The following is a 10,060-nucleotide window of genomic DNA, read 5'->3' as shown; positions in this document are numbered from 1 at the left end:
CCTCTGCTGTGTGTGCGTGTGTGTGAGTATGTGTGTGTGAGTGTACCAAATACTATGTCATGGGATATTAGCATGTGCTCGTAAAAAAATACTTTGCGAATATGTCCTGTGTCCCCCGAGCTGCAACGTGAGTAAGCGCCTGTCTGCGTGTGTGTGTGTGTGTGTGTGTGTGTTTGCACAGACTGTCTGCGCATTTCCGGTGTGTGCGTGCGCGTGTGTGTGTTTACCTAATTACATTCCGGAAATAAAACGTTGACTGATTGCGCCAATAAATGAAAATAATGACGTAGCCATTGACTGCAAACTCGCAAAGCGACGGATGCGGCAAAACTGGCATCAAACTGAACTCAGCCGACAAAGTTTTTGCCCCCCTACAGCCCCTACACCCCCTACGCCCTGCTCGCAGTCCACACCCTGCTGCTATGTTACTTTTGTGCGGCTCTTTGGCTTTCTCTTTCTGTGTGTGTGTGTGTGTGCCGTTAAAACACAAACTCTTGACGAGTTTATTTCCCCACGCAGTCGCTAACTGATTGTCTGTGATTTTCTTGTTTTTAGATAATGAAAGCACATACACGCGCACACACACACACACACACACACAAACACATACAATATTTGTGTGGGCATATAAAAGTAAGAGTTGGCTAAAATGTTGCTTTTTATGAGCCTCCAGCTTGAAATTGTGGTCCATTTATTTCGTGATGCCCAGCAGAAAAAAAAATTAACGTTGGTCGAAATTGAGCTACTTTTGGTTTAAGGTTTTCGGCCAATCGCATATAAATTATATATTAGCTGGGAGGAGTCTATACTATTTCAGAGGAAATTAAGCGGCGTCGCCCGGTTAAATACATACATATAAAGACTGCTCCCTGCTCCTCATTCGCCCTGTTAAAGAATCAAAATAAATATTTTTCCTAATTTTAATTCAGTATAGCATTAATTGCTTTTTTCTTCATGTAGATTTGATCCCAAAATTTAATGCTCAGCCCACTGCGCTACTCGAACGCCTGGTTCATGCCGAAGAATTCGTAAGATAGCATTTTACATAAAGAGATGTAGCAGAAAATCCGATCCGAAAACTTTGCCAACTTGTTTGGCTTGTCAGACGCACCTAAAAGTCTGACGCAAAAATGCTTTTAATATTTGAGTTAACACATTGCAGGCCACGTCTAAACGTCGAAAACTGTGTCAATTCTGTTGGCCAATGCAGCTGCAAGCCAAATGCTTGCCAGCTAAACCAAAAAACTATGCTAAACATTTGGCTATTTACCTAAAGCTCCAGACTATGCGTGTTGGCCACAACTGGAAACAAGCCCAGCTGCTCGCAGCGGAGACGGGCGAACGGATTCGGGCGCTACGAAGAAAAAAAACTGGGCCCTTTACTAATTTCAGCACAATAACCCAAATTAAAGCGGTTTTTGAGTTTTGTTTGCAGACGTCGTAACACGAGACGCAACCGAAGTGCTGAGAAAACACGAGAAGGAGAAAGAGAGCGAACTCTTTCAAATAAGAGACAAAATGAGCCACATTTATAGCAACAGCATTGCGCAGAAGCGTGAATCAGAGAGAGAAAGCGAGAGAGAGCGCGAGAGAGTTGTGTGTTTTGAGAAATGTTTGCTATAAAAATGTAACAGCTGTTTTTATTGTCCTCGAACGCAGCATCAATTAAGTCCACTCAAGAAAGGAAACAAACTATCCCACAAGTTGTTCACTAGGGACTATGAAGATGAATAAGTTCATAAATAACAAAAATTAAAATAATAATAACTAATCATTAAAGGAGAATTTTATCTTTCGTACTTGCTAATATCTTACTTTATATTCTGTTATTTGATTGGATGAGATTGTGCGAATTTTAAAATGCCAGTAATTTTACACAGACATGGTTAGAATATACAAAACTGTTAATAAAATAAAAATAATAAGTAACCCGAACAATGTGAAGATTTAATACCCTTGTAGAAGGATTTCCAGGTATGTCAGAATAGTCAAGCTCGTAAATGCTGAGTTTTATGAAAATATCATGGAAATCAAAATTTCATATCATACAAAACTCACTTTTTACCGATTCTTCCTATAGTGCTATTTACTATTAAAGATATTGTTGAGATTTGGCTTGCACGTAAGCAGCATATTTTAACTAACAAACTAATAATAGTCCTAGTTGTCTTGATAAACCAAAAAGTTTTTCGCATTGAATTTTAATTAATGGAATTGGGTTTATTTACTTAAATAAAATACAATGTTCGGTGATAAAACTATTTAGATGCTCATTGTGTAAGCCGTAGTTTCTATGGATCCCAGGGATCCGAGCAGACCAAAACTGACGTACGTAACACAGGGTCTTAGTAAAAAAAACTGATCCTTATCAAGTTTTAAAATATAGTTTAGAAGCTGAGAAACTAATCTCATGTAGATAGATAAAGATTAATCGACTCGACAATTGCTACTGATCAATATATGAACCTTAGGATATTTTCTTACTTTGGGACGATTATATAAATATGTGATAAATAATTATGCTGAAATTTAAAAATTTCTTCAAATACATCTCAATAAAATAATTGATTAAATTGCAAATATACAAATGTAATGTAATAATAACACTTAATTTCTGTAAAATGTCTTATTAAAGGTTATCAATTATTTTATTTAATTATTTACTAATTAAAAATGTGTGACAAGTATTATATGAGTCAGTCCATATGTGAATTGCCCGCGAAATGAGCGCGTTTTTTATCAGATGCTTGTCAAACTTTTCCTCCGTGGACCAATTTCACGCACTTTGCGCGCAATGAAGTGAGGATGCCATAAATCGAGAGGCACAGAGAGTGGCAGTGGGAGTACTAGAAGAGAGAGAGAGGGAGTTGTAGAGAGAGTGAGAGAGAGCACGGAGTGCTGCTGCTACTGCTGCTGCTGCTGTTAACGTCGCTGCCTTTGCAGACGCAGACTTTTGCATGGCCTTAGTGATGCCTGCCGCTTTCTGCTGCTGTCGCTGCTGCTGCTGCTGCTGCTGCTGCTGTCGCTGTCGCTGCTGCTGCTGTCGCTGTCGCTGCCGGCTGGCTTGTCGCGTCGGTTTCGTGACCGTGTCCGTGTCCTCGCCAACAGCAGTCGCCGTTGCCAGTCGCTTGCGAAAGCGTAAAGTAAACAGACAAGCGTCGTCCGAGCATGCCAAAGCAGCTGCGCGACGAAGTTTGCCAGCGTCGCCAACGACAACCACAGACAACAGACAACGGCAGCAACAACAACAACAACAACATCAGCAACAACGACAAGTCGCACGAGCGAGTAGTAAAAGTGACGCAGCTGCTGGCTGCGACGCGAACAGCGACGCCTTTAATCGGTTATACGCAGGCTGCTTGCCTCTGCCTGGCCGCTTGCTTGCCACATCCTTTGATGCCGCATGCATTCAGTTAATTTCTGACCACAGCGGCAACGCGTTGCGTGCGCTACGAGTCGCGTTTCCTCCACAGCTTTGTTGTGTTGTTGTCTCGACACGAGCCCCAAACTGAACTGAACCAACTCGGCGTATACGCAATGTGAATTTCGTAGAGGCCAAAACAAAACAGCAGCCGGAAAACTTTGCGCCCTCCAAAATGTTGAGTGCATTAGTTCAAAGTCAAATATAGGCCTGCAGCGAGGCAAATGTTGCAAGTGGCGTGTGGCAAGTGCCTCGAGCGAGGATAAATATCAAAGAGTGCAAACTAAAACCAACAAAATTAGTTAGCAGAAGTGAACTGCTTAAAAGTGTGTGTGCTTCTTAGGGGGCGTGTCAGAAATCAAAAATTGAAACAAAAGCGACAATTGCGCAATAAACGACTTCATCAATCAAACCAAAAAAAATATATTTGAACTAAACAATTTAATCGAGAGCAGAAAAAACCAAATTTATTTAAAAATAAAGCAAATGGTTGCATGAAAAATGTGCGTGTGTGTGTGTGTGTGTGGATGTGTGTGAAGTGAAACGACAGTGACAGAAAAATTAAATTAAACATTGATAAATTGATTTACGTATGCAAAACAATTGAAAGCAAAGTACATCAAATAAAAAAAACCAGAAAAAAAGGAAAGCAGCAGCAACAACAAGAAAAAGAGGAAAATGCCGGCATCAAGTGGATTATATCGAATCAAGCACGGGCGTGTCCTTGGCAGCGTGCAAAAAACGTCGGCACTTATTTTTATAGCATACATTGCGGCATGCAGCATTTGCGGTAAATATAACACACACACGCCTACCCACACACACACACAGCAAAACTCTTGTATATTTGATTGCTCAATAATAAATATACAGAGAAAAAAGGAAATAAAGCAATAAAACTGTAAAAGGAGAAGAAAAACAAAAGTAAAAAATTCATTCATTTCATATTCATGGCAATTATGACATATCAAATTTTCATTGCGGTTTCTCGTTTATCTCGAGTGCCAAACGTATTCAAAAAATTTAATTTATGCAATATATTCGTAAAAATTGTCAAAAGCCATACACACACCCACACCCACACACACACATTGACCCATCATGACAATAATAAATGGCTAATTAATATTGCAAAATTTCGCACATTTTCAATCAAAAGCCGAACATAAAGAAAACGAACATGTTTGACACCCAGCTGAGCATTGCTGCAGCTGAATACTTTTTAAATATTGAAATCAAATAAATCATTTTACAATTTTGTCATCTGCATTTCATATATGTCTTTTAAAATTAATATATTTGCTGTTAACATATACTTTATATTAAGCACATGATAGTCAGCTCTAGCAGATAATACTACTGAAAACTGTTTTTATCTAATCTAAAAAATTTTTTTTTCACTTATTCAAAGTTTAACCTCTTATTATATTATTTTTTTTTCTATTGATATTTAAACTAATTTAAACAAAAGCTTTCAGTTGCTTTCAAAGCTTGAGTAACATGCTTAAAAACATCGACAGTTGATTAAAGCAAAGCTAGAATATGAAAAAGTGTAATGTCAATCAAAGCTTCTTTGTTTAATTGCACGCGAAGCTTTCATGTGCTTTAAAACCTTAAGCCGCAGATATATGGCAGCTGATTGAACTAAACCTAGAATATCAAATATTGTAATGCCAAACAAAGCTTCGATGCTTAATTGCATGTGAAGCTTTCATAGGCTTAAGTACAGCTTAATCACAATTAAAAGCTCGCTAAAGAAAACCTAAAAAAGTAAATAGTGCAATGACCTGTTTCTTTATTTAGTTGCACTCGGAACTAAATGTGCTTTCAAAGCTTTAGTTTCAATTCGTTGCTTGTGTCAGCCATTTTCTTTGAAATTCCCTTTCTATTCAAACTTTATAAACACTTTGTAAAACGAATCTAAAATCGATTTGGCAATGTATGTGTGCCTGCACCTGTTTCTTATTGCATATATTTTGATAGCGCAAATCCCTTGAGCGGCTGTCGTCGGCTGAGTGAATGGCAATACGAGCAGATGGTAAATGTGTTTTATTTTATTGGCAATGTCGCTTACTGACAGGTCAGCGATAGCGCGGAAATCGTGCATCACTTGTCAATGCCTGACAGAGCAACAAGAGCAACAGCAACAACAACAATGACAACAACTGCAAAACGAAAACACGAATGCGAACACTTGTCTGCAGGGCAAACTGTATGTCCCACTGCCGTTTGCTGCTGTTGGCAATTTGTCAAGCAATCAACAAAGCCAGAAATTGCCCCCAGCTCGTCGTGAGCATTGTGGATGGCCCAAGGGTTTGGTGGGCAAACGGGGAAGGGGTTTTGTTGGGGCTATAGCCCCAAGGTGCTGCTGCCGTTTGGCGCTTGCCGCTTGCCGCTTGAGCTATGCGAATGTTTGTTGCCAAATCATTGAAACAAATAAAAGCAAAGTGCAAAAGAAAAAACCGATCAAAGAACACAAACACACAACACACACACATGTGTGTATATGGAGTGTGTGTTGGTTGTGTGCTGTGTTGTGTTGGGTTGTGTTGTGTGTGTGGCTGCTGGCCCTTGGAATAACTGGAGCACTTGGTGGCAGCGCATCTATAGCGCGCTGCGTGCCACTGCCTCGCCCCGCCCCGTCTTGCGTGGCCACGCCTCGTTTCGCCCGGCTGCCCCTTTTGGGGCCACAAAACGGTCTGTGAAATCGTCAAATAAAGCGACCCAGTTGCTGGCCCTGGAGCTGTGCACTTCTGCCACAACTAGAACACATCCATTGTTGCATGTGTTATGCCAACTTATGTAGCCAGCTTTTTGGGTTACACACACACACACACAAACACACACTCTTCAGCTGTCACTGTCAATGTTGTAATACAAAAAAAATGCTCGACAACAACAAAATAAACAAAAGCTTAGTTCTTAAATGAAAACAATTTTAATGCTGTGCTTGCCGCTTTTCTCGTACATCATTTTTTAGCTCTTTTTTTTATTGTTATTCAGAGCACATTAATATTTAGCCCAGCGACAGGCTCGTATATCAATATTTATGCATGTCAGGAGCCCAGGGATTCGAAGGACAGCTAGAAATGCCGCGCACACATTTTCACACACACACACACACACACACACACATGCACGCAACTGCATTTTATACTGCTCAAATCTGCAGCTCAATGCACGCAAACATTTGCATAATTTAGACAAAAAAGAAGGGAAAGAAAAAAACATTGAAAATATGATATCAGATATGATAATACACAGCCAAAATACCCTTGCGTATGGCTATTGCACTGATTTTTTATTGAAAAATAGCTGCAATATTTTGAATTTATTTACAGCTATGTAAAATGCATATTTTTTGCTTAGCTAATAAAATTTGTTGAAATATTTCCATTATTCCAGGCTCAGCCGGTTCAGTCTATAAACCCATTATTATAAATTGCCAGTTGTGCAACTGGATCTAAATATATCTATCTGTACTTGAAGAGGTCGAAAAACAGTGTATTCTAATTGGGGTAAAAACGTGACCTTTAAGAAAAGGAGACGACCCCTGCGTGACCCGAAATGAGATGTGTTTTAGCCGAGAGTCTTAACAGTCTGTTGACCAGTCTAAACAAGAGGTTTTAATGGCAAATAATAAAATAGACTTTGATAAATAGACTCTAAAAAGCATAGAAAATCATATTCAATATAAAGTCTTATATATTTTTATATTTTAATGCTGATTTTGGCGAACTTTGCATATTTTAAATCTTTATTTAGCTGACTCGAGGTCGGGTGATAAGTCTATTAAAAACAAAACTGATAAACAATTTTGTTTTCATCTTTATTTTTATATATTTTATTGAGTTTAAAATTGAGTAGATTAAAATTATGAAATGCCTCCCAATTTCTTGCAAACTTTTGTTGATATTTAATACATTCATTTACATATTAAATTATCTTTATTTATTATAAAAGTCAGACTAGACTAATTAGCAGAAATTGGCAGGAATTCCATTTTCAAGTCAATTTATACACAATTAATTCAAGGAAAGGCATATGCCGAATGATTTATTTGCAGTTTTACATATTACATTTCATATTAAACATTATTGTATTCAATTTTATGATAAATGATGCAAGTTCTACTCATAGCTAAAGCACCCGAAAAGGGCATGCCCAACTACGTGACGGCACTTGAAATATTGGCTGCAATTGCAGTCAAAATATTGCCAGCTGTGCAGTCTGACTGCAGATAACTAAAGGACATGCCTGTGAGCATGTGTGTGTGTGTGTGCGTGTGTGTGTAAACTGTCGAAAAATCCCTTGAAAAAGAACGTAGGATACAAATATTTGGGGTCTTCTTTTTCCAATACCCGGTGATTAGTTGGCCACATCAAGTTAATTGGCATCCACAAAAAAAAAAGGAAAAATAAATAAAAACTGAAGCCCATTCGATTACCTAATTGCCAGGATATTGGCTCCCCGCTAGGTCTTGCGCTGCGGGCGGGGGCGTATACGTAATATGAGCTGCGTATTTCAATTGCGTTCGAATTGATGATTTTAATTGAAAGCGAAACAAGCGAAAAGTAATTGGAAAAGCGTACTCGCTTAATGGCAGCTGCCCGCGTTGATGTGTTCGTGCAACAACAAGGGTTGTTGCACGTTGCACGTACTTCAATATTTCTTCATCCCGAGCGTAATAATTTTAAATAAACTCAAGTCAGCCTGTCAGCAGACCCGGTGAAACGGGCCGAGCCTTCGCGTGGGTCAAGGCCTGAAAGGCAGGCACACACACAGACACACTTATGCATATGCGCGTTGGCAAGCATAATTTAATAGTGCCCATGCACACACACATAGCGAGAAGCAGTTGTGCCCCTGCAACAGAGCCATAAAGTTCACCTGTTACAAATGCAACGACACGTGGGCGTTGCTGCGGCCATGGCAGCCATAATAATCAGCACAAAAACTAATGGTCGCTCACGCTTACGCACACACACACACACACACACACACAAACCCACAGACACACACACAGACACGGACTTACATGTGCTGTACACACATGTGAGACTTTGGCGCTAAGCCTGCACTTACGCCTGCATTGCGAGTGAAGAAGGGGGGGGGGGGGGGGGATGGCGAGGGGCAGGTACGTTGCCGGGCTCGTTGAATACACGTAAATTCTACATAATTCAAAGGCGGCGCCACCTTTTGGCAATCTCAATACGGATACAGCGGCGGATGCGAGTGTGCGCTGAGATTTGCGGTTGCGATAAAAGGGTATGAAGGCGAGCAAGCATATAAGGTTCTTTAAATGTTTGGAGCAAATATATCTATAAATATACATATATGTATATATATGCCCGAATAGCAACAAATGCCAAATCACTTCCTTCCACACGTTCTTCAGCTGTCACTCGCCAATTTAACATCCATGTTAACCAAATGAGCTTAGCGAATAGTTAAGTTGGGAGAGATTAAATTTAGTATATAGTAAGCTAAAGTTTTATAAACTTTGCGTTCATTGAAGAGCTTAGTTTGTTACTTATAAAACCAACAATGCATCTGAACAGAGGCTTCATGTTAATGTCTTACAGCCTTACATGCATATATAGACTTATTTTGGTTGCGCCTCTGCGACTATTTACGTGAATATGATCCCTATACGAAGCGGACATAAATATATAAATGTTCTCTCTAAATAAATAAATTGTAATATGGTTAGTAAAAAAAAGTCGACAATTTGGTATTCAGACAATTTCACACATTTCTCAGTATTTATCAAATTAATGCAGGTCATTTCCCTATTTGACTCTTTTCAACAAGTTACAATCCTCTAACAATCAACAGCGAATAATAAATGAATAAAGTTAAGAAATTGACAATATGGCATTCAAAATACCACACATTTCTCAGTATTTATTTAATTACAGTAGGGCATTTTCCTAGTCGTCTCTTCTCAACATGTTTAAATTTTCTATAAATCAGTAGAGAGTGAGAAATTTTGGTTTGGTTAAAGTAAAAAGTTGACAAAATGGGATTACATACATTTCTCAGCATTTATTCAATTACTATAGAGTATTTCCTTAGTCGTCCATGCACATTCTCAACTGCTTTGTCGTTGTCGCTGGTGCGTGGTAAATATACAAGTTACGAGTTGGTTATGCATTTATAATACTTATGTCAATCTGTGCGCGTTAAAGTCGTTTATGTGGCTTCAGTTAAGAGTTGGGCCAGTACACAACATGGATTGGGTGGAGTTCGGGTTGGGGTATGGGGCTTGGGCTTGGGCTTGGGGCTTGGCGTGTCGCTTTTCCTGCAAATCATGCAAATCCATTAAAGACAAGCGAAGAGTCAACTTACCTGCTCTGACAGGCACTTCAACTTTCGACTGCTTAACGTTTATATGCAAATGATTTTCTGATTTACCTACTTCTACTTCTACTTTTTTCTTTAACCAATTTTTTGTTTGAGCTTCTTCCATTTTGGGGGCTTAAACTTTTGAGCCACAACATCGTCATGGGCTGATGATGATCGTGATGATTATGCTGTGGCCGATGATGATGATGATGATGATGATGATGATGTTGTTGATGACGTGCATAGTCAGACGCTGGACCCTTTTGGTGCTAACGAGCTGCTTTGCGGACA

At 39.3% G+C, this 10,060-nt stretch overlaps 1 protein-coding gene across 1 annotated transcript in view; it reads left to right on the top strand.

The window, feature by feature from the left end:
* The first annotated feature begins 3,964 nt into the window (after positions 1-3,964).
* The window catches only part of dpr13 (defective proboscis extension response 13), a 45,653-nt gene continuing 39,557 nt past the window's right edge, over positions 3,965-10,060 (top strand). Inside the window, exon 1 of the mRNA XM_064686918.1 lies at positions 3,965-4,211. Within this exon, the coding sequence (XP_064542988.1) occupies positions 4,100-4,211 (112 nt within the window). The 5' untranslated portion in view covers positions 3,965-4,099. The remainder of the gene's footprint in view (positions 4,212-10,060) is intronic.

Source organism: Drosophila montana, unplaced genomic scaffold (genome assembly GCF_035044405.1).
Source record: "Drosophila montana isolate Dmon_TW-CO22-7 unplaced genomic scaffold, ASM3504440v1 contig_3200_1, whole genome shotgun sequence".
NCBI lineage: Eukaryota > Metazoa > Arthropoda > Insecta > Diptera > Drosophilidae > Drosophila > Drosophila montana.
This window is presented reverse-complemented; position numbering and strand designations above follow the sequence as displayed.